This window comes from Leopardus geoffroyi, chromosome E1 (genome assembly GCF_018350155.1).
Source record: "Leopardus geoffroyi isolate Oge1 chromosome E1, O.geoffroyi_Oge1_pat1.0, whole genome shotgun sequence".
In the NCBI taxonomy this organism is placed as follows: domain Eukaryota; kingdom Metazoa; phylum Chordata; class Mammalia; order Carnivora; family Felidae; genus Leopardus; species Leopardus geoffroyi.
Window position 1 is genome coordinate 59956651 of NC_059330.1, and position 24190 is coordinate 59980840.

The following is a 24190-nucleotide window of genomic DNA, read 5'->3' on the forward strand; positions in this document are numbered from 1 at the left end:
GTTCCCGTTCGTGGGCTGGGAAACACCTCTCCGGGGGAGCCTCAGAACCTTCCATAACCAGAAGTTCAAAGCACCCGATTTCCAGAATAGACCTTGACGCAGGCGGCTTTCTTAGGACGGCCGCAGCCCGAGTTTCTGAGCGGCTTAGGAGGACGGCTCGCACCTGGTCTGGTGAGGAGGGGTGTTAGGGCTACCGCTCTGGACCCGAGAACTCCTGCCTAGAAACCTACCCGGTATTCCAAGATGAGGGGGGGAAGGGGAAGCTCCATGTGCGGAGGAGGTCGGGACAGAGTCACCCCCGAGAGGTCACACGTGAACGACCCGCAACGACCAGAGCACCCACAAGGGCTGGGACCCAGAGCAAGGGCGGGGAGCTGTTTGGGGTTTCCACGGAGACACGCGCTCGCAGACGGGAGTGCACTCAGGGAAGGGCTCTAAAGAGACGCACGCTTGCCACGTCATCTGTGGGAGGACGGAGAGACACAGATGAAGTCTCTTTCTTCGTTTTTTAAATTTTTATTTTTTATTTGAGAGAGAGAGAGAACATGCGAGTGGGGGGGAGGGGCAGAGGGAGAGAGAGAACCTTTTTAATTATTTATTTGTCTTTATTTTGTGGGGGGAGGGTGTGAGCACAAGCCAGTGAGAAGGAGAAAGAGAATCTCAAACAGGGTCTGTGCTCAGCATGGAGCCCAACGTGGGGCTCGATCCCACGACCCCGGGATACTGACCTGAACCGAAATCAAGAGTGGGATGCTCAACCGACTGGGCCACCCAGCCACCTGAGTTTTTTTCCTTGATTTACTATTTCCTCTAATGCCACTATGGATTTTACTTCTTAAACGATAAAAATCGGGGTGCCTGGCTGGCTTAGCCGGTTAAGTGTCCAACTTTGGCTCAGGTCATCTCACTGCTCGTGGATTCGAGCCCCGCGACAGGCTCTGTGCTGACAGCTCGGAGCCTGGAGCCTGCTTCGGATTCTGTGTCTCCCTCTCTCTCTGCTCCTCTCCCGCTCATGCTCTGTCTCCCTCTCAAAATAAACGTTAAAAAAAATAACGCAAACGATAAAAATGCATTATACACAGAGGCACAAATGCCGCTCATACACTAAGCGTGTGTTGGCAACAGACCGTGAAAGATGGACGCAAGCAACTCACAGTGCAGAGGGGGGGCGGGGAGCCGACCCAGCCACCACCCCCAAGGGACAAAGTGCGACGTCATGCCATGCCTGGCGCCCAGGTACCTGAACGATGGGGGGTGAGGGGGACAAACTGGAGGTGGAAGGACAGCCAGTCCTTCAGGACTCAGCCTCTGCCACGAGGTGCCGTCTCTGGTGGCACCACCGGTGGGGGCGGGGGGCTGGGGGGGTGGCCGCCTCGAGCGCATACCAACCACGTGGACAGCAGGCCCCACTCCAGCTCTTCTGGAGGCCCCGGCAGCCCGCCCTACCCAATCTGGCTACTGGACCCCCCGTCTCCTGGAGTTCAAGACCCCAAACTCCCCACCTGCCCCGCGGCCTCAGCAGTTCACGCGGAACTTGTGCGGCCACCAGGAGTCCTGGCTGACACCGCAGACCGGACTCAAGGACCTCAGGCCAGAGTCACAAGACACGGCCGCGGAAAGAAGCTGCGAATGAAGCTGCGAGGCTGTGGGCTCCCGAGAAGGACGGGGGCTCCCACAACTTGGGGCACGAACTGTGACACAGACCTTCTGTTTTTGACTTGGCAACACAGAGCCGAGAGAAACTTCCAGTTCCAACCCATGCACGGGAAAACGTCTCATAAAGGGCTAAGCAGGGCCCTGAGTGCACACATGAAAGTGAATGCAACTCAGCCTCTTCTGGAAGCTTCTGTCAAACTGCTGAAACTTTAAGTTCCACCAGCATGGAGAGCACCGGGCGCCGACCCCAGTGCCGACCTGGCCATCGTCACAAAGTGGCTCTTCCACGTTCCCACACATTCCACAGCGTCAAGGGCCCAGTTTCCTGCTGCATCGCTGTTTTGGGGATGACAGCAGGGGGCTGTATAGTCACGGGAGTGGGCCTTCGCTGCCCAGACACTCTCCACGCGCCCCACGTGAACAGACCCCTTCGTTCCAGCTCTTCTCTCCAAAGTTGGCTTAAAAAAGTAATAATAATAATAATCCCAAGGTGCCTGGTCGCTCAGTCGTTTAAGCGTCCAACTTCGGCTCAGGTCATGATCTCCCGGTTCGTGGGTTCGAGCCCCACATCAGGCTCTGTGCTGACAGCTTGGAGCCCGGAGCCTGCTTCAGATTCTGTGTCTCCCTCTCTCTCTGCTCCTACCCCACTCACGCTCTCTCTCAAAAATGAATAAACATTTGGGGCGCCTGGGTGGCTCAGTCGGTTAAGTGTCTGACTTTGGCTCAGGTCACGATCTCGTGGTTCGTGGGTTTAAGCCCCACATCGGGCTTTCTGCTGTCAGCACAGAGCCTGCTTTGGATCCTCTGTTCCCCGCTCTCTCTGCCCCTGCCTTGCTTGTGCTGTCTCTCTCAAAATAAGTAAACCTAAAAATTGTTTTTTTTAATTAAAAAAAATAATAAACATTAAAGAAATTCCGAGGTGCCTAGTGGCTCAGTTAGTTGAGTGCTGACTCTTGATTTCAGCTCAGGTCACGATCTCACAGTTCGCAGGATGGAGCCCTGGTCGGGCTCGGTGCTCACAGCACACGCCTGCATAGGATTCCTTCTCCCGCTCTCTCTGCCCCTCTCCTATGCACGCGTGTGCCTCTCTCTCAAAATAAACATATAAAGTATATAAAAAATTATTTTTTAATTAAGATAAGTCCCTATAAAAGATTTCACTTTAATCAAAGCTCTTCCTTTTTTTTTTTTTTTTTTTTTTTAAACATTTTTTTTTTCAGCGTTTATTTATTTTTGGGACAGAGAGAGACAGAGCATGAACGGGGGAGGGGCAGAGAGAGAGGGAGACACAGAATCGGAAACAGGCTCCAGGCTCTGAGCCATCAGCCCAGAGCCCGACGCGGGGCTCGAACTCACGGACCGCGAGATCGTGACCTGGCTGAAGTCGGACGCTCAACCGACTGTGCCACCCAGGCGCCCCACTCTTCCATTTTTTTAATTTAATTTTTTTTTTGAGAGAGAAAGAGCACGTGCACATGCAAATACATGAGCTGGGGGAAGGGAGGGGGTAGGGAGAGGGAGAGAGAGAGAGAGGGAGGGAGGGAGGGAGGGAATCTCTAGCAGGTTCCACGCTCAGCATGGAGCCCAATGCAGGGCTCGATCCCATGACCTGGGATCATGGCCCAAGCTGAAATCAAGGGTCAGACGCTCAACCACCTGAACCACCCGGGTGTCCCAAAGCTTTTCCATTTTTAACTAGGAAAAGGTCCCCCTACCACCACCCAGGAAAGACCCAGCAAAAGCCAACAAAAGAGAACACGATTCAGATCAGGAAAGCGTTTCCCTGGCCAAGTGCGGTCCGAAGGGCCTTACCTGCTGCTCGAAGAGCAGTGTGTTCAAGGCCTGTCGGCACGGCAGGATCATCATGGGGAAGCCCACGGCCACCGACATCATGAAGCCCACGCGCATCATCTCCGTCACCAGGTTGGAGGGAAAGTGCATCAGCACGTTGCCCGCAGTGGCCTCGGTGAAGCTCACGTAGCCGAAGAAGCCCACCTGTGGAAGGACAGCAGCGGAGGGCGGGCGGTGGGGCCGTGCTCCCCACCCCCGGAGGCGGCCACAGGCCCCCGCACAAGCAGCTCCGGCAAGCCCATGGCGCACGTCGGACTCTGCTCGCAAACCGTCCCCCCCCCGCCCGGCGACCAGAAGGCTCAATTCTGCCGAGGCTCCGGGAGCTTCCCGCGGGGACAGCAGGCACCGGGGAAGCGGAGCCGCCCCAGCGGAAGGAAGCCTCCGGACGCCCCGCAGGCCCCGCACGGCGGCCGGTCTTCATCTGGTGCAAAACCCAAACCCGGGAGCCGTGGGGCACACCGTGCTCGCCGGAGGACGGACACCGCGTGGACGACAATCTGTGTGGACCATCTGCAGAAACCGACACGACGCAGAGGCCGCGAGGCTCGGGGAAACAAGCTGGGATCTCGGCACAGCGATGATTTTGTGTGCGATGCGAAAACCAGAACAAATGGGAACACTAAGAAGTCTGGAAAAAAATCTACCAAAATGTCAACTGTAACGGCACCTGGGGGCTGGAATCGGAGGTTCTTTTCTTCCTCCGCGATCTTACGCTTTCTAGTTTCTGTTAACAGACACGCCCCCTTCCACAGCTGATTGGCAAAGGTCTCGGAGAAGTCGAAGGAGCCTCCCAGCCAGTGCAACCTGGGAACAGTCCGTGCCCAAACGCCCCCCGGAACAGGAGCGACGGCAGCGCCGCCGAGGGCAGAGCGGCCTTGCGGGTGGCCATGGAGCCGAGCTGAGGGGGTCTGTCCCGTGGCCACTGGGCACTGGGTGGGAAAGGAACAAAGGGCAAGCCTGGTGGCGGGTGGGGGGGATGGGGGGATGGGGGATGGGGGGGAAGGGGCCGAGAGCCAAGTCTGTTCCTGACGTGGGAGACGGGAGAGGGCGCGAAAGGGCTCCTACCGTGACGTAGAAGGTGGTGACCACGTTGAGGGAGGAGGCGAATATAGAGCTCATGGTTTTCACCGACGGCTCGTCCAGGCTGTCATAGGTGGGCAGAACCTGGCTGTATAAACGCAAGCCACTTCAACGAGCAGATTCCAGAGAGACACGCCCCGTGGCTCCCTAGTTCCCAGGTCCGCGGTCGAGCCTCCGGCACCTTCCAACCACACCCACCACCACAGTAAGTCGGGGCCACGGCTGACCACGGTTTGGACGGCGGACTGCAGCCACTTGCACCCGGAGCGGCCCCCCCCCCCCCCCCCACGAGCTCTCTGTAAACATTTCACAAGTGCCACAGGACGAAAGGCCATCTGTCCCGCTGGAGCAGGAGTGTGGCCCCTGTGTGGAGTGCTGGGCTGCACTGGAGAGCACGCGCCCGCAGGGGAAGCAGGAAGCGGTTCAGGGCACTGCCGTCAAAGGAACAGAAAGTTAAACAAACATAAGCGGGGCCGGGGCGCCTGCCCTCGCCTCAGTGCCGGTGACAGGAGCCGGTCCAAGGGCCAGGAGAGCAGAGCTGCTGGGTGTGAGGGGGACTCGTCCGGGCTCCGTGCGAACAGAGAGTCACTGAGGGAAGCAGGTGGGGAGAGGTGGGGGGGGGGGGGGGGGGTGGTGTCCAGACAAGGCGGCAGGGATGGAACTGTCCTGGGGGTGAATGATGGAGAGGCAGCCACCCTCCATCCCATGCACCGTGGCTTAAGGATGGGGGCAAGGGGGCCATGGCCAGCGGTCACGAATGCAGGATGCCAGCTGGCAGGGGTGCGTCGGGACACAGAAGATCGTCGTCAATGAATGGACAAGCAGAACGGTCAGTGGAGCCAACCCCCCAAACTACCTTCAAGAAAGCGAGAGGAAACGTCACCGAAAAGCCAGCGGAAACCAGCGGGAAGGCCCGGCTGGAGTGCACTGTCCCGTCAGGGCACCCACGGTGGGCAGGGGCACGCTGTACAGCCGCCTTCCCCTCCGCCCGGCTGCACGTGCCGTGCAGCCCACCCACATGGCAGAGGACACGCGGGGGCCACCACACAAACGTCTCGGCACCGAGCAGCTCCCGGGCCGGGGCGGGGTCCACACGGGCAAATGCCGACTCGGGGGAGCGGGGTCAGACCCCCGGACAGGGACCTCCCTTCCGCGGCCCCCGGCACACACCAGGAGCTGCAGGGACTGTGCGGAGGGGCTTGTGCCCGGCACGTGGGCACGAGCAGGTGTGGGAAGGCCAAGGCGGTGGCCCCCTCTGATCCCGCCCGTGCCCCAGAAGCCCCTGGCAGTGGGAGCCACAGACACCCACGGCGCCCCACCTCGGCCCTCCACAGAGCACCAAGACCGCCCGCCCCGCCAAGCGGCCTCCACGGGCACCGGGCCTGTCTGTGCTCAGTGTTCTCTGGGCTGCTTCTCGGGCCCCGGAGCCTAGTGGTACTGCACCAAGTACTCATCACTATGAAGTAAGACCAGAAAGGGCCAGACAGCAAGGACCAAGCAGAGACCTGGCCCGTCCCTGCAATGAGGAGGCCAGTCACACGGGAAGGGCCTGGTGGTCCCCTAGCGGTCACCTGGCAATGGCGGGCAGGGGCCCCCGTCCTGCACGCGCTCTGGTGCACAGACGCAGTGAGAGGGGAGAGCTCTATCTCTGCCCTTGGCAGATGCGCGTGTTATTAAGGATGGGGACGTCGGCAGATTGGTCACGCCGAGCTCTAAAAGCGCCATGGACCCCCCCCCGCCCCCCAACAGCCGCTCGCTGCGGAGAATGTGGGCGTATCTACAGGCCGCCGCCCTCTGCAAGCAGCAGAACGAGATGGGGGCCCACAACCCTTCGAGAACCTATAATCTGACCTAAGAACCAAACCCAAAGGATGTGCGCTGGCTGCTACGTGGCCGTCACCAAAAAGCCCAACCACGGGTTTATTTTTTAAAAAGCAAACTCACAGACAAAAAGGACAACCGGTAACTAGGTACGCGGTAGGAGAACGTAACTTCTGTCACCGATTATAATGGGGACATTAAACAGCAAGAGTGGAGCACGTTCTGGTGGGAAACCGAGCTGCCAAGAGAGACAGCAAGCGGGAAGTGACGATTTGGATCCCGCATGTGGGTGTAAACACAGCAGCACGAGCAAATTTATCTGCCACGTTAGTTTACGATTGGCACAATACATGCCCAGCGGAGCTACGGGGGGGCGGGGGTGGGGGGCTGCTCCGCCAGCCCCCCGCCCCTGCCCCCCCACCCGTGCACTGATGGTCTTTTCCCGTCCGTGCCGGATTTACGCCTCTCTTTTGAGCGGGTTACCGTTCCGACCGGGCATGATTCACTGGCTCTTGTCATCTGGGGAGGACGGTAATGCTGCTGGAATTCTGGAAATCGCCTGATCTGCATTCACAGAGCCCCGCGTGCCAGAGAGAAAGCACGCTCGCGCACGCGCACACCCCTCCGAAGGCGCCCCGGCGGCAGTCGGAAGTCAATGTTTGTGCAATTTCCTTTTAAATATTCTCACACGAACAGCTCAGTTTTGGCAAAATGCTTGGGACTGTGTGAATCAGATGGTTTTGGGCTGTTCTGTGTTGCCCACAGCCAACTCTTCGGGGAGGGGGGTGGCGAACTGGGCACTGTCCCCAGTACTGCCAGCAGCACGTCTCAGGAATGAAGTCGAGTTCCCTCTCGATAAAAATACACACAGCTCTCTCCCTCAACTTGGAGGGGGGACAAGTCACAGCGAAACGAGGCATTACAAGCTGGTGGCCCGCGTCACCAATTACAGAGAGCAGACGACGCCCACTGCCTGCATCGGACCCCCGCCCCACGAAACACGCTGGCGCCTGGGGCCCCTTGGGAGCAGACGGCACTTACGACTGGCAGGCGAAGGACATGCCGAAGATGGGGATACAGCGGAAGACGCCCTCCCAGCGCACGTAGCTGACCCGCTGCAGCCACTGCCCACCGAACAGGCCGTGCTTGAGGGAGGACAGCACGATCTGCATGAGGACAAGAAGGGAGGGCTCAGGGCACACGGACGACCGGGACGGGCCCCGGGACCCCCAGTCCGCTGCCCTCCGCTGTGCCACGGGCTGGACGCACGCAGCCACCAGGAGCTCTCGCTGCAGGACCCTCCTGGGCCTCCGGGCGGCTGCCTGCACTGGGGACTCGGCACAGGCAGGACATGGCGAGGCCCAGATGGTCCCCACAAACTGGGCAGGTCCCTCCTTTTTTTTTTTAAAGTAAGTCCTACACCCAACACGGGGCTCGAACTCACAACCCGGAGATCGTGAGCCGCACGTTCCACCAACTGAGGCAGCCGAGTGCCACCCCCGACCCAGACAAACCTGGGGCTCCTGGGTGGCTCAGTCAGTCAAGTGTTTGACTCTTGATTTCGGCTCAGGTCGTGGTCTCAGGGGTTCGTGAGTTTGAACCCCATATTGGGCTCTGTGCTGACAGCACAGAACCTGCTCGAGATTCTTTCTTTTTCCCTCTCTGTCCCTCCCCCGCTCGTTCTCTCTCTCAAATAAACAAATTTTAAAAAAGAATAAAAGACAAACCCATAGAGGACAGGGCTGTCTGGAGAGCAGGGGCGACCATCACCGCACTGGCCCTCACAACTGGGGGTGCTGGCCGCACCCCCCCAGCGCTCGGAGTCCCGAGGAAAACCCGCTGCAGTATTTCCACCCCGTTCACTCAGGAGTGGGCGCTTCTGACCTTCGCTGTGAACGGGCAGGTCTGGGGCTCGGCTCCCAGGGGCCTCCGGGCACTCATAGGAAAGGAGCATTCTAGGCGTGAGCTCCACATCGGACCCCCCAGAGCTGGCCGGCTGTACACGTTCATCGAGAAAACAACTTGCCCCCTCGTGACTAAACACTGGCGCCAAGACTCCCGATCCCAAGCTACACAGAAAACGTCTTTCCGTAAAACGAGGAGCATCCACACTTTGTCTCCTGGGGAGTCGGCCGCGCCCCCCCCGCCCCCGGAAGACTCCCCTCCCCCGCCGTCAACGGCCCCCGAGGCCAGGCGGCCCGTGTGCCCCACCGGGGCTCACGAGGATAACCCTAACACCTCCCGGCTGCCAACCACGTTCCCGTCGTCCCCAGAAGGCAGCGGGGGGCCAGCCCGGAGCCTCGGGCGGCCTCCACTCACCACGAGCATGAACACGGTGTAGAAGATGAGGGCCATGGCGCTGAAGGACTGGATGGAGGCCATCATGTTCCTCTGCAGGCTGAGTGGGAGCACGATGCACAGGGACACCGCAAAGAGCAGGAACACGCGGAAGGTGCCGGTCACCTGGGGGGAGCCGAGCATGCCGGGAAGGCCTCGCCCCGGGGGACCCCCAGCGTTACAAACCTGCGAGCCTGGAACCAACCCTGGCCCATCCCACCTGCCCTCCCGTCCGCACGGGGCTGATCAGTGGCCCCACGGGGGCGCCACGCGGAACCGCCACAGGAGCGGCCACGGACCCTCCAGGGTACCGGGCCCGGGCGTGTCTTACCTGAAACCCGAACAGCCGAGCAAAGAAGTTGGACCCCAAGTCGCCAATCACAACGTAGAAGGCCATGCAGGTCCCCAGCATCAGCCCGATCATGCTGCGGAGAACGCGGTGGGGTTGAGAGGGCACCATCCTAGCAGGAGGCCAGGGGTCGAGCCCCGGGAGTCCCCGCCGATCACGGCTGGCCGGCGACCGCCCGGAGCCGGGCCCCATGGGAGACGCGGTGCCCAGCATTCACCGGTCTGCGGGGCTGGGGGGCGTAGTGCGCTCTATCACACACGACGAACACTGAGCAACTAAACTTCTCTCCCCACGGGGGGCTGCACACACTTTCCGGAGCTACCAAAACGCCCCGCGATGCTACTCAAGTTAAAAGAACAATCGACTGCTTTCAAAGAGAGTTGTTCTTCTGTGTTCACGATTCCCTGATTTAGAAGTCTAAAAGGGCAATTTCCCGGCAATTTTTTCTTCTCGCAAAACTTCACTCCAAAGGGAGAAAGACAGGACATTTCCAATCTGATGCCGCCTTGAGGCGACAGCGTGCGGGGCTGGGGGCGCATGGGCTTCGGGAGGGGTACCGAGGAAGGGGCCCCAGCTAAGCGAGCGCTGCTGTGCTCTGTGTTCCGAGCTGTCCGGTCTTAAGGCTTAAATAAGACTTTCACCCTCGACTCTAACCATTTTAAGAGAACACTAACTTGAACTCTCAACTCATTAGTAAGCGACACCTCAGAACAGGGTAGCCTTCTAAACCAATGCACGTCTGAGGCACGTGGCTCACGCAGCAGCTGTCCCCCGGCTTCTCAGCACGGGCGACGAAGGGCAGCGGGCGTCAGGTCGGCGAGGCCGCTCCACCTACCTGGTCTCCACCAGCATCTTCCCCGCTTTCCCGTAGGCGTGCAGCGCTAGGGCGGAAACAGAGAGTCAGCTCCCGGCCAAGAACACGAAAAGCGCGCCACCAGAAACGCCTCTAAAAACGAGGTGAGGACGGCCATGTGACAAGGACCCACGGTCTGGAGTTTCACGGGTGTGAGGAGAGCGTGCTAGGATTTTGGTTCCGTGCTGCTTCCGGTCTCCCATCAAGGAAAGCACAGGAAAAAGAACAAAGCAAAGGAAAGACACAGGCAGTTGACTTTTCTCATTCAAAACAAAACAAAACAAAGGAAAGGAAAGCTGTCCCTGCAAAGTGGCAGTCTCCCACATGCAGCCCTGAAGGAGGCCGGCCTGGACCCGAGGCTGCAGGTGCACACGGGCGGGGGAAGGGCAGGGACAGGGAGGACAGTGCCAGGCGACCTCGCTTCCCCGTCACCCCAGAGCGCCGGTTCTCCAGGCTCACGCCAAAGGAACCTGGTTCAGGGCTCTTATGTTCACTCTCTGTGATTTCAGAAGAAAACTCTGAGAATCCTTTCTGGTGGGGCACTTTGGGTGGGAGGGGACAAGAGGTCTCAGGGCTGCCCCTTTTCAGGATGGTGAACAGCGTGTCCCACGGTGGAGGGGAGTTGCCTGTCCTTCCTTCTTGGCAACAGAATGGCTTTGAGCAGATGAGAGGTTAAGAGCTGGCTCCACAAGGCCCTTCCCAGGACTGAACAGCGGTCCGGGAACCCCGCATCCCCCGCCGTCCAGGCAAGTCCCCATCCCCCAGGGGCAACCGGAAAGGGGGGTGTGAGTGCACAGCCCAGCTTCCTGCTCCGAGGGACTCGGAGAGCAGGAAACATGCAGGCCAGTTGGTGTCAATGAGTCCAAACAACACTCGTCACTTTTAAATGACTTCGGAAGAGGCACAGGGCTGCCAAGAGCAAGGGAGCTTGGCACACGCGACACGGGCTACGAGCGGGCCTCCCTGGTTTGTCTGACTCCCCGCCGGAGACTCAAGGCCAAGTTGAGGCCTTCACAGACGAAGGACTCCAGACGGCAGCCAGTAGCTGAAGGTCTGCTGTCACCAAAGGGAGGTGCTCCAAGGCCCCCAAGGACGGTCGGCAGGCAGCACAGCCCTGGACGTGACCCGGAACTCAGTGCCCCGCAGAGGTGGCCCCGTTCCTGGCCCTCCCAGTCCTTCTCCTTCTGCACAAGGAGGTGGAATGTCTACAGCATACTCCAAACGCTCAGAGCAGCTGCCAGAAAGAATTCCAGGACGCGCCCGCATCCTGGACAGCAAGAAAATGGAAGGTACTCTAGGAAGCAGAGGAGCACGGTGGGAGGTGACCCTCTTCACCCAGACACTCAGAACGACATCCTGACCGGGCCATCCCAGTTCCCGGCCTCCCCACTCACTCCTTTCTTTACCTACCCCGCCCCTACTTCAAGTGCAGATCTCTCAGCAACCTCCAACCCGGAGTCTCAAACAGAAATGCCCAGCAGCCCCCAAGCCCCAGCCTTCCGCCTGGCACGGTGCTTGGAAGGGCAGAGGGGGCCCAGGACTGCCCCTCAAGGGTGGAACCACAGTGCCAGACCGGCCCCATTGGGCTGGCAGGCGTCCGCAACAGGGTTTCTAAGCAAGCCCCATCTGGTCTGGGTGTGGACCAGAGCTAAGCCAGGCCGTTCCCCCCCTCTCCGCCCGCCGGTGATGGGCACTCTGCAGCTAACAGGCCGGGCCTCATGGGGACAAGCAGTAGGCGTGGCCCCGTACCAGCCTAACCAGTGCACTCGTGCGGAGCGAGGACTGGTGCCAGGAGGCTCTCCCGGTCCTTCCCTGGGAGACAGGGTGGCGCTCCTCCTGGGGGCCACTGCTCGGCCCAAGGCCCTGAGGCTGCCATAGACACAGAGCTCTCAGACCACCGGGCTCAGTGCGGGAGCCGGGCCGCACTCCCGCTCTCTCCGCCAGCTGTCCAAAGCCTCCTCCGGACCACCGCCCAGCATCAGCAGGGCAGAGGAGGCGGTGTGCACACTAAACTGTGCCGTTCAAGACAGGACGGCGACCGCAACCCGGCCATCCCCAGAGCCGGGCCTCGGACTGCATTTGATTCCCCAGTGCCACCTGCACAGAGGACAATAAAACATTTGTTGCATAAATGAGGCTGTAGAGACCCCTGGGCATCAGGAGGCTTGGCTTTATAGCCCTCGTGCCCAAGCCACGTACCCACACGTGTGGGTCACACATCTGAAGACAGGCAGGGAGAAAACTGGCCGGACAGGCCCCCTGCAGGCCCCACCCCAGGCCCCGGAGCGGGCAGCAGGCTGACCAGGCCCCCGGGAGGTCGGATGACGAGACCACAGACACAGCACCAAAGCATCTGGTGCTCACAACTGAGAGCTCGGAAGCACCGGCCACACTCCACGGGTCGGGGTGCGGGCTCAGGGTGGCCTCACGCGGGCTGAGGCCACTGGAGGAGGCGGACTGGCCCGCAGGTCTGTCTTCTGAAGGCAAGGTTTAGAAAAGTCTACGCGAAGCAGGCTACACAGGGCGAGGAAGCAGGAGGTAAGAGGTGGATGAGATTCGCCAACACGGCCCGTGAGCAGCCAACGCCACAAACACACAGAAGTAACAACAGCAAAAGCCGCCCGGTGCTCTATTTCCCAACCAGCCGAGCTCCCTGTCCAGCAGCCACCTGCACACGGGTCACAGGGAGGGGGCAGCACGTGACCACCGCGGGGGATCACCACACTGCAAAACCATCGTAGACTCACGTCTGGGCGAGGCAGACATACCCGTGAAAACGGCCCGTACGCGCCCCCCCCCCCCCCCCCCAACAGCCGTGGAGCGTTAGTGCCTCAAACGGCCTATTTGTTTGAGCTTTGCCCCCGCCCCAGCCCTGCACGGTCTCCAGGTCTGGCCGAAGGCCATCTGTCCACGTCCCTGTCCCCCACGGCTGCCCGACGCCCATGGACCCAGCGGACGATGCACACCGGGGCCAGGAGGTCTGCTGACACAGACGGTCCGTCCTGACCCCGTGGCACCGGGATGCGGGGTGCCTCCTCGAGGGCCACCCTCTCCAGCCGTGGCACAAGCTCTCACGGTCTCTTCCCGGAGGCAGAAGATGGAGAGAAAGACCCTTCAGTAGGTCTCTGCCCAGGTGTGGGTCCGAAAGACACTCTTCTCCTGTCAAGGACTCCTCTCTGAGTGGCGGGGTCTCTGTTTCTGGGAGACGGGGCCAGGCCCGAGGCTGGACACCAGGCGGCCGAGGCCGCAGGCGGGAGCTCACCCAACCGAGCCACTTTGCTGAACGAAAGACACCACCCACAACCGAAGCCCAGTGGTGGTTTGGGGCCTCTTCTGCTTCTAGCAGTGGAGCTGCAGTCACCCCAAGCACGTAGAGGGGGAGCCCAGGCAGCCGCATAGACGGGCGCCCACTGTCCGATTCCCTTTTGGCCTCTCATGTGCCACCACGTCGGTTTGCCTTCTCGGGGACTTTCTAAGAATAATCAGACGGACCGCTGTCAAACCCGCGGCCTTCCCGGGCCTAGGGTCACACGTCCTCTTTCAGGGCACAACCAAGCACCTCGTGGGCCGTCTTCCCGCCGTATGCAGACCCTCAGAGAGGAGAGAGGGGACCCCGAGGCCAGGGCCCTGCAGGCGGGGGAAGGGGTGCCCCGGAGCATGATTCATCCCAGCGTGGTCCGTTCACCTGTCACTATCACTTTCTCAGGTGGCTCTGACGACGACGACGACGACGACGGCCTGAGAGCACGGCTCTCTTCGGGGAGGGGAGAAGGAGGCGCCCCTTCGGCTCTGAGGTCAGAGCGGATGCTGGCAGCTTGGCGCCGACGCAAAGCCGACGAACTGGAAGGAAACCCGAGGTGGAGCCGCCAAAAGCCCACGCGCGGACCCTGCAGACGCTTTTATTTCGTTTGGCCCTCTGGAATCTGCACGCCACTTCCTCTCGCCGCCTCCTCTCGGCCCGGCACCCCGGCCACACGCTGGCGGGAGGTGGGGTTGGCCGGGGAGGGGCTCTGGTCCGGAGCCCAGGGACTCTGCCCAGCTCTGAGATCCCCCACACCAGACATCCGCGGTGCGGAATCCACACCAGCCCGAGGACGCTGGGAAAGTAAGGGGCCTGCCCTCGGACCCAGGTGGCCTAGGAAACGGTCCAAACCGAAAGGAAGCAGAAAGCGCAGCCTCCTCGCCCTCGCCCTCGCCCGAAATCCAAGGAAGACAGAATTAAAGGACACAAAATTACAACCATGAGCATCGGGGAAACAGCACCGCTAGGGAGACAGGTGACGGGCCCGCCACGGGCCCAAGCCCATGACCGTCTCCCCCATGGCATCCACGGCGCGGAAGCACAGCAGACCCCGGGCCTGAGGACCGTGGGTCCCGCCGGAGTTCGGAAGGGAGACTCCCCGCGGGTATTTGCACAAGTCGGGGACGGCGGAACAAGGGTCCCCTCGATGGTAACGCATGTGTTTCCGTTAACGGTTTTTGACAACCGAGTTACACTTTACGATGAGGAAAAGAAATGCCGTTCAAGGAAGTCCGGAAGCATAAAGTGGACGAAAAGCAAACGAAGGAGGGAGAAAGGGCCCGGCGCAGAGCGCGTGCTGCCTGCCTAAGAAGGGGCTTCGGGCTGGGGCCACCGCGCCAGGGGCCAGCGCTCTCACCCAGGCCGGCGTACGTTCTCCGCTTGCTCAGGCTGGCGGACTTCACCAGGAACATGCAGGACTGGTGTGTCATCCAACAGCAGAAAACCAAGAGCAGGGCCCCCAGGACAATGCCACACTGGAGGGTTGGGAGAAAAAGAGACAAAATAAAGCCAGCCGGTACTGTGGCCTCACGCACGTGGCTCCCGAGAGCCCTCCCCGCCTCCCTCCGCTCTTGCTGACCCAAGACCCCGGCTCTGCCTCGCTTCTCTGCCCACGGGTGGCAATTCCTAGCGCTGACAGGGACCGATTCCCCACGTGTGGCGGCCACATGCGTTGTGGCCCCGAAAGAGTGCCACGGACACCATTTCCTCGGTGGCCTCTCCGAGTCTTAATGAACAGCCAGGTGCCGCCAACGAGCGGCGCCCCCAGTTCTCCGCGTGCACCCCGCAGTTCGCCACCTTCCAGCCACTTACATCAGCAGCTATGAGTGGTGACCACATTCCGGAAGGAAGAGATTAAAAATGACATTGACACCTTTCTTACGAGTTCCAGAGACACCATCTGACCCAGCGATCACACCCCCCGCTATTTTCCCGGGAGAAATGCACACATACACGTTCACTCCAAAACCTGCGTGTACGGAAGATGTATCCGTAATCGAAAGCTGAAGAAACAGGGGCGCCTGGGTGGCGCAGTCGGTTAAGCGTCCGACTTCAGCCAGGTCACGATCTCGCGGTCCGGGAGTTCGAGCCCCGCGTCGGGCTCTGGGCTGATGGCTCAGAGCCTGGAGCCTGTTTCCGATTCTGTGTCTCCCTCTCTCTCTGCCCCTCCCCCGTTCATGCTCTGTCTCTCTCTGTCCCAAAAAAATAAATAAACGTTGAAAAAAAAAATTTTTAAAAAGAAAGCTGAAGAAACAGCTTCAGGGCAGGGACTAGGAAACCTTGGGGAGCGTCTAAAGGGCTAGAGCATTTTTAGAAATAAACACAAGGTCAAAACGCCTGGGTGGCTCAGTCAGTGGGCATCCAACTCTTGATTTGGGCTCAGGTCATGATCCCAGGGTCATGAGATTGAGCCCCAAGTCCGGTTCCACACTAGGTGTGGGGCTTGCTCAAGATTCTCTCTCTCTCTCTCTCTCTCCCCCCTCTCTGTCCCTCTCCCCCGCTCGTGCTAATAAAAAAAATTTTAAGCAACTGAAATAAACACAGGGTCTTGGGACTGGGTTTTGAGGTTGAGTGGAGAGCAGGGGAAACAACCCGGAGGTTGGTGCCCCTACAGAGCAGACCAGTAGAGAACCTCCGTGGCTGTATTTTTGTTTCATCCAGTTGTCTTTCCTCTCTGACTCCCGGGTCCCCCGTGTCCGGTGAGGAACCAGGGGTCCCCGTTACAAGTCAGGAGCCCTGTAGAGAGAGCCCTCCTTTCTTTCGTACAAGTGCCTGAATGCTGCAACGAGCAGACTTTTGTAAAATTTTCTATTAGTTCCTAACGTCAACGGTGACTCGGTTCCTGGGGGCTACACCCAGCCTCGGACTTTTGTAAGAATTTCTGGGTGACTCACTTAGATGTCGTTTCCTTCTCACTCCCTTTTTTCCTCTGTGTAATCTAAGCGCCTTACCCATGTTTGCAGGAGAAAAAATAAATAAATAAAACAAAAGAATAAAAGCTGAAGAAACACGTGTCCTACTGGTGTCGACCAGAGACGAACATACAACATATGCTACGATCTGGTGATTCTACTCGAAGATAAACACCCCAGGGAAATGCACACGTGCCGGCAAAGCCCGCGCACAGGTGCCCACAGAGCTCCAGATGCAGGGAAGGGAATGAATCGTAGCCTATCTGTATAACAGACATTAAAATGCACAGGTAGGTAGGTAGACATGAAAACGCGCATAGCAGGGGCGCCTGGGGGGCTCAGCCAGTCGAGCGTCCGACTTCGGCTCAGGTCATGAGCTCACGGTTCGTGGGTTCGAGCCCCGCGTCGGGCTCTGTGCCGACAGCTCGGAGCCTGGAGCCTGCTCCGGATTCTGCGTCTCCCTCTCTCTCGGCCCCTGCCCTGCTCGTGCTCTGTCTCTCTCAAAAAATCAATTAAAAAAAATTTTTTTTTAATTTAAAATGCACATAGCAGGATGATTCTGTGTCCATAACGTCCACACAGAGGCACCACCCACGGACGGCCCTAGAGGTGAGAGGGTGGGCCGCCGGTGGAGGGGACAGTGCTGGCAAGGCTGTGTTCCTTGACTCGGGAGCTAGTTACCTGTGTGCGCTCACTTTCTCACAACCCGGCACGAGGACACCTAAGAGGGTGTTTCTTTGTACGTATGTCTTGCTTCGGCAAAATGTCCGTTTTTGCTTAAAGGACCCGAGTTACTACAACCAGACAAACAAAAAAAGCCCCAGACCAACTTTTTTTAAATGGCATGGCTGTCGGACACTAAGCACACACATCCCCAAAGTGCCCGCTGGCCTCCTGCTGCGCTCCAGCCGAGGGCCGCCCACGGAGGGGATGCCATGGCCAGACGAGAGCGGCTGTCGCGACCCCGCCAGGCCCTCAGGACGGGGGAACCACTTGCGGTTCTGTGCGTGCACGTGGGCCTCCGCCACTCAGCTGTGAGCTCCTCCTGGGCCAGTGAGTCTGGCCCACGTTTAAATGCTCTGGCAGGGCCTCGTGCCCACCCCACGGCAGACTCGGGGACGGCTGAGTCACCCGGGTCCAAACGCGTGCCCCGCCAGAGCCCTGCCACGGTGGCACCTCACCGACCGATTTCAAGGATGGCGGCCGGGACTTGCAGGCACGCAACCACACGTGTCCCGGGAGGCCGGGCCACGCCAGGCAAGTCACAGTGCACGCTGGGATCTGCACAGATGGGCGCCGTGGGCTCTGGAGCAGCAGGTGCGGCGTGGCCTGTCACCTCGGCAGGCAGGGCCCCTGTCCTCCCGCCCACGTGTCTGTCACCAGATCAGTAACCCACATGGGAGCTCTAAAGGAATGCAGGCTGGTAGGCCCTGGGTGGGGGACCGAGAGTCTCCAGGGGCACCTGGCTGGCTGGCTCAGTTGGTAGAATGTGCACTCTTGATCTTGGAGTCGTGAGCACGAGCCCCGGGTTGGGGCTAGAGTTGACTTTAAAAATAAATAGATTGATGGGGCGCCTGGGTGGCGCAGTCGGTTAAGCGTCCGACTTCAGCCAGGTCACGATCTCGCGGTCCGTGAGTTCGAGCCCCGCGTCAGGCTCTGGGCTGATGGCTCAGAGCCTGGAGCCTGTTTCCGATTCTGTGTCTCCCTCTCTCTCTGCCCCTCCCCCGTTCATGCTCTGTCTCTCTCTGTCCCAAAAATAAATAAACGTTGAAAAAAAAAATTTTTTTTTAATAAATAAATAAATAAATAGATTGGGGGGCGCCTGGGTGGCGCAGTCGGTTAAGCGTCCGACTTCAGCCAGGTCACGATCTCGCGGTCCGTGAGTTCGAGCCCCGCGTCAGGCTCTGGGCTGATGGCTCAGAGCCTGGAGCCTGTTTCCGATTCTGTGTCTCCCTCTCTCTCTGCCCCTCCCCCGGTCATGCTCTGTCTCTCTCTGTCCCAAAAATAAATAAACGTTGAAAAAAAAATTTTTTTTTAAATAAATAAATAGATAGATAGATAGATAGATAGATAGATTGGGGCGCCCGGGTGGCTCAGTCGGTTAAGCGTCCGACTTCAGCTCAGGTCGTATCTCGCGGTCCGTGAGTTCGAGCCCTGCGTCGGGCTCTGTGCTGACAGCTCGGAGCCTGGAGCCTGCTTTGGATTCTGTGTCTCCCTCTCTCTGACCCTCCCCCGTTCATGCTCTGTCTCTCTCTGTCTCAAAAATATAAAGGTTAAAAAAAAAATTTTTTTTAATAAAAATAAAAATAAATGGATAAAGGGACACCTGGGTGGCTCAGGTCATGATCTCGCGGTCCGTGGGTTCGAGCCCCGCATCAGGCTCCACAGGGACAGTGCAGAGCCTGCTTGGGATCCTCTCCCTCCCTCTCCCTCTGCCCCTCCCTCACTCGTTCTCTCTCTCTCTCTCAAGATAAATAAATAAACATTAAAAAAAAATTAAATGCAGATTGAGGGGTGCCTGGCTGGCTCCAGTCAGTGGAACATGTGACTCTTAATGTCAAGGTCATGAGTTCAAGCCCCATGTTGGGGGTGGAGCCTACTTAAAAAATTTTTAGGGGCACCTGGAGGGCTCAGTCGGTTAAGCATCTGACTTCAGCTCAGGCCGTGATCTCACGGTTGGTGGGTTCGAGCCCCGCGTCGGGCTCTGTGCTGACGGCTGGGAGCCTGGAGCCTGCTTCCGATTCTGTGTCTCCCTCTCTCTCTGCCCCTCCCCTGCTTGTGTTGTGTCTCTGTCTCTCAAAAACAAATAAACACTCTTTTAAAATTTAAAAAAAAAAAAAAAAGAACCTCCAGATTAAAAACATAAATGTGCTATTTTTATCCAAAAGATGCTCAATATGAAAAATGCAAAGTGTCTGTTACTCCAAAACCAAACTACTGATGCCCACTTTCAGTTCCAAAACGTCATTTTATTTTCATTTTTCTACCTATTTGGTTTCATCACGCAAGACTGGTATGTGTGGCCTTGCGGGCCACCTGCCCTCCCCCTCCTCTTCCCCACCCCCCCCCCAAAGCAGCTCTCTCCAGTGGGCAGGGAGAGCCCCAACTCCATCCACCGGGCACTGAAGCTGAGAAGTTCATTTTTAGGGAAGAAGTTGCCCAATTGACAATTTCACCAACGTTCCTCTTCTAAAGTCCCAAACACCTATTTTCTGTGCGTTATTTAAACAGAAGCCAAATGAATCCACATCTCAAAAATGGTGACTTTTTTCCATCAAGGTCGTTAACGCCCGACACCTATTTTTAAATAGATTTCCTATTTTTTTCAACCGAGGTAAGATTTACATATGGTGACACCCACAATCTAGCAAATTCTGTAACGACCTTGGAACCAACACCCCAATCTAGTTCCAGGACGGAAGGACTTGACTTGTCCCCCCCCCCCCAACACACACACACGCCCCCATTACAAATACAGTCGGGTCAGAGTTTTTAAAAATAATAATAAAGAGGGGGCGCCTGCCTGGCTCAGTTGATCTCAGGGTCCTGAGTTCGAGCCCCAGCACCCAATCTCTTGGGTGCAGAGATTACAAATAAAATCCGTAAAAAAAAAAAAAAGTTATAATCCTAAAGAGGAATAACACCGAATCCTGTGGCCACTCCCCACCTGGGAAACATCACTCCGCTTTGCCACGCTCTGCTCTGGGGTCTCAAGTGGTTAACCGGGAACTCTCCGGCCGAGGCCGAAACTCCGCTACCGCGCGCCTTTTACGGAGGGAATCCTCTGGGGCTTCTCCCGCACTTCCACCCGGCCCTGGCTCCCCGCGCCCCGCCAACAGCGGACCCTGGGCCGGGTGAGCCCGCGGCGGCGAGGGGGCGACCCCTGTCCCGCTGGACTCACCTGTTTGAAGCAGAAAGGCATGGTGAGCACACTGACCCCTACTATGCTGTTCACTATGTTGGTGATCAGCCCCCAGTTGGAGGCGGCGGCCGCCGTCATAGCGCGGTGTCTAGGGCCCGGGAGCCCCGGTCCCAGGCGCTGGACGACCGCAGGATGCGAGACCCTGAGGGGAACGGGCGGCTGCCTGGAGGCGGCGGCCTCACGGGAAGGCGGCAGGGACAGTCAACCTCCAGACCTCGCCAGGCTTTCCGACTGCCTCATGGCATCGCCCCCCTCCCCCACTAGCTCTCGCTGGCCGCCTCCGGGTCCCCGCGCCCACACGCGGAAGAGTAGCCAGGGACCAGCCAGGGACACCTCAGCCCGACTTCACGGCCGCCTCTGCGAGAATACTTCCGCCTTCCGCAGCCTCCTCTGCCCGGAACTGGCGTCAGGAGGCGGGCTCTGAGGGGCGAGCACCAATGAAAGGCGGGCCTGGAAGGGCAGGCGGTGTCTTGTGGGGCTGGCGTGAAGGAAGAATCGACGTGGCCTGGTGGGGCGGGCCTCGGCGGATCGTGAGCCAATGAGAAGCAGGTGCGGGCTTCCGGGGCGGGGCCTGGGACCTGCGGTCTGCGGGTTGCAGGCGGGGCCTGCCGTGTTCGGGGTGAGGGTCCGCATCCGTCCGGAGCTTCGGGCCTCTTTTCCCGCGGATTCGGTTTCTTGAGCCTCGCCTTGCAGGGGCTGGAGGACAAGGTCAGTGGCGGTCAAGAGAGAAAGGGCAGCGCGGCGCCTTTCGGGGAAGAGCGGGGCTTGGGGGGTTCAGTTTCAGCGATTACACTTTGGGACCGATTTCGGGGCGTGTGCTGGGTACCCTGGCCGCGGGGACCGGGGCTTAAGTGTTGGAGCTGAACACCGAACCAGTGTGGAGGAGCTAGCACCTCCGTTTTACGAGTGACACGCGGAGGCACAGAGAGGTTTGGTGGGCGCACAGCTGGTAGGAAAGGGCGTGGGGATCTGCTTCCTGGGCTGGCGCCCTTTAGCACTACACGCGGATCAGTGCAAAGAGAGAAGCTAACATTGTAAAAGGAGCAGAGGAAATACTGTGAGAGGACAAGAGAGGTAGAGACCAATAGGACCCCTGAAATCTAGGCGGGCTTCAAGAAGGAGGTAGCTTCTAGGCCTGGCCTTGAGGGACAAACAGGAATGGAAGACTAAGGGAGAGAATGGAGAGAGGCCCTGAGACATCTGTGAATTCCTGGCACCTGGCGATGCTCACTATGTGTCTGCTGACTGGATGCATAGAGACAGGAGGGCTGGGAAGGACCTTCTCAAGAGGAAGCAAGTAAATCCAAGCAAGGTGGAACTGTGCACAGGAAGAGTTACCAGCTGCTGGGAGAGGATATAAGGCAACCGCGTTTGTGGACACACCAAGGACCTTTTGTCCTAGAGCAGAAGCTGATTCTTCAGCTGCACGCAGGGCAGCCACTAGATAAGGCTCTCCCCCCGCCCCACCCCACCCCAGACACGAGAGGAAGAAGAGGGAATACCAGGTAAAGAGTACTTAAATTCAAAGCCAAAACAGGAAATGCCATTTATTTTCCTTTATAGAAATCATACATACATTCTATAACCTTTTTATTACTTACGTAATTTTTGTGAGATGTTAGCATGCAAGATAGGATATGAAACTCAAATGTGTGTTTTCACAGAGCATAATAAATACTCATGACCCCACCGTTCGGCTTTAAGACAGAATACTGACCTAGAGACTCCCTTTGGCCCCTCCACATGTCTACCTTCCTGTCTACTTCCCAGATGTGGACACAGCTTTTCGGGATCATCACTATCCAGATTTTATTATTTCATTACTTTTCCTTTTTTTCAATGGGCTTCATGCCAGGCGCAGAGCCCGACACAGGATTTGAACTCACCACCTTGAGATCAAGATCTGAGCTGAGGGGCGCCTGGGTGGCTCAGTTGGTTAAGCGTCTGACTTTGGCTCAGGCCATGATCTCACGGTTCCTGGGTTCGAGCCCCACATCGGGCTCTGTGCTGACAGCTCAGAGCCTGCAGCCTGCTTCAGATTTTGTGTCTCCCTCTCTCTCTCTCTCTCTCTGCCCCTCCCCTGCTTGTGCTCTGTCTCTCTCTCTGTCAAAAATAAACATTAAAAAAAAAAAAGATCTGGGCTGAGATCAAGAGTTAGATGCTGGGGCGCCTGGGTGGCGCAGTCGGTTAAGCGTCCGACTTCAGCCAGGTCACGATCTCACGGTCCGTGAGTTCGAGCCCCGCGTCGGGCTCTGGGCTGATGGCTCAGAGCCTGGAGCCTGTTTCCGATTCTGTGTCTCCCTCTCTCTCTGCCCCTCCCCCATTCATGCTCTGTCTCTCTCTGTCCCAAAAATAAATAAACGTTGAAAAAAAAAAATTAAAAAAAAAAAATTAAATAAAATAAAAAAAGAGTTAGATGCTTACCCTACTGAGCCACCCAGGCACCCGCTCATTACTTTCCTTTAAAGGTTTACCACATATGGATATATCCCTAAACGATTACTGGGAAGTTTACTATTTGTCTCTTAATATTCATTTTTTCTGTCTCCCAAATTTCGCCAGCACATACGGCTGCCTAGGATAAAGAACGCACTTCCCAGCCTCCCTCGTGTCTGGTGGTGCTTCATCCTACTGCTTGTAACATAGAGGTCATGGGCGGAAGCCGGCTCGGGCCATGCGGACCGTGGCAGGAGTGGAACAGCCGGCTGCAAGGAGCCTGGATCCCTGGACAACATGAGATGGCAGAGCCATCATCCCAGCCCCTGACTGCCTCCTCCACACTGCTCCACGGAGTGGAGACAAACCTCCCGTTTAAGCCATTGCTACTTGGGACTCCGTTGCATGAAGCCCAAGTTGTAGCCTAACTAATTCAGCGGCGTATGGGGGTAGAGCATTGGGGCCTTTTTGATGTTTCTACTCGTGGACTCACGTGTGTGTATTCTTCTGTAACTTCCCTTTTGACTCAACCGGTGGCAAGGTTCACCATCATACTGCTGCTCTGAATCATTCATTCTTGCTGCTGTCTGGAAGTCTACTGTTCAGATAGCCCAGAACACATGTGTTTATGCTCCTGCTGAGGGCACCTGACTTGTTTCCAGTTATTTGCCATTATAAACAGTGATACAGTGACGGTATTGTCTCTTTCCTCTGTTGGAGTTTCTCTAGAGCAGGTACCTACGAGGGGAATTGTAGATTCAAGAGCATGCGAGCCTTCGATGTTCCTAGATGTGGCCGAACTGCGTATACTGTACTTCAAAGTACTTATAAGAGTTCTTGCGAGTTTACGTCGGAGGCTGGAAAACTTTCCTGCAAAGAGTCAGATAGCAAATGATGTGTTCTGCTTTGCAAGCCATGTGGACTCTATCCCAACCATTCAGTTCTGCTGTCGTAGCTCAAAAGCAGCGCTAGACAATACGTAAACAGAGGAGTGTGTCTGTGTTCCAATAAAGCTTTATTTACAAAAATATTGGCTGGCCCAATTTGGCCTGAGGGCCGTACGTTGCGCTCCCCTGCTCTGAATTGTCACCATCACTTGGTATCATCAATGTGGTCAATCTGGTGACTCAAATGAAATCTTCCTGTGGTTTTAATTTGTTCTCCTTACTTGTAGGTCAACCACCTACTCGTACTTTTTTTTGTCCATTCGTATTTCTTCTGTGGAATGCCTGGTCCTTTTGACCCATTCTTCTAATTAGCTTATGAATTTTGAGAAGTTCTTTCTATGTGCTTGATAGCTAACCCTATGTCCCTCATACTGGGCCTGTCTGATGTCTCCTCATTGTATTAGTTCTCCATTGCTGTTGTAGCAAATCACTGTAAACCTATCAGTTTACCCAACACAAATCCCTTATCTTACGGTTCTATAGGTCAGAAGTCCAGTATGGGTCTCAGCAACTGAAGTCAGGGCCTGGGCAGGCCACCCCCTTTCCGGAAGCCCTAGGGGAAAATCAGTTTCCCGCTCCTGAACGCCCACAGAATTCACTTCCTTAGAGTGGTAGGCCCAATAGCCCTGTTTTCTTGCCAGCTGTAAACGGAGGGCCGTCCCCAGGTTCTGGAGGCCACCTCATGGTCCCCTTCCTCCACTCTCAGAGCTTCAACGGAGGGAGGG

The 24190-nt window shown here is 57.6% G+C and overlaps 1 protein-coding gene and 1 long non-coding RNA gene across 6 annotated transcripts in view; one reads left to right on the top strand and one right to left on the bottom strand.

Moving 5' to 3' along the window:
• The window catches only part of SLC38A10 (solute carrier family 38 member 10), a 46265-nt gene extending 25792 nt beyond the window's left edge, over positions 1-20473 (bottom strand). For 4 of the 5 annotated variants that reach the window (XM_045489842.1, XM_045489844.1, XM_045489843.1 and 1 more), the window contains exons 1-8: positions 20062-20473; positions 14606-14723; positions 9930-9975; positions 9077-9170; positions 8728-8871; positions 7450-7574; positions 4573-4675; positions 3469-3651 (exon numbers count right to left, since the gene is read on the bottom strand). In XM_045489842.1, the coding sequence (XP_045345798.1) occupies positions 3469-3651; positions 4573-4675; positions 7450-7574; positions 8728-8871; positions 9077-9170; positions 9930-9975; positions 14606-14723; positions 20062-20160 (912 nt within the window). In that variant the 5' untranslated portion in view covers positions 20161-20473. The remainder of the gene's footprint in view (positions 1-3468; positions 3652-4572; positions 4676-7449; positions 7575-8727; positions 8872-9076; positions 9171-9929; positions 9976-14605; positions 14724-20061) is intronic. The other variant, XM_045489845.1, reaches the window with a different exon arrangement.
• Positions 20474-20643: 170 nt separating this feature from the next.
• Positions 20644-23548, top strand: LOC123604125. The gene is made up of 2 exons (XR_006715231.1): positions 20644-20790; positions 22645-23548. It is a non-coding gene; the product is annotated as an uncharacterized LOC123604125 (long non-coding RNA).
• Positions 23549-24190: the final 642 nt, after the last annotated feature.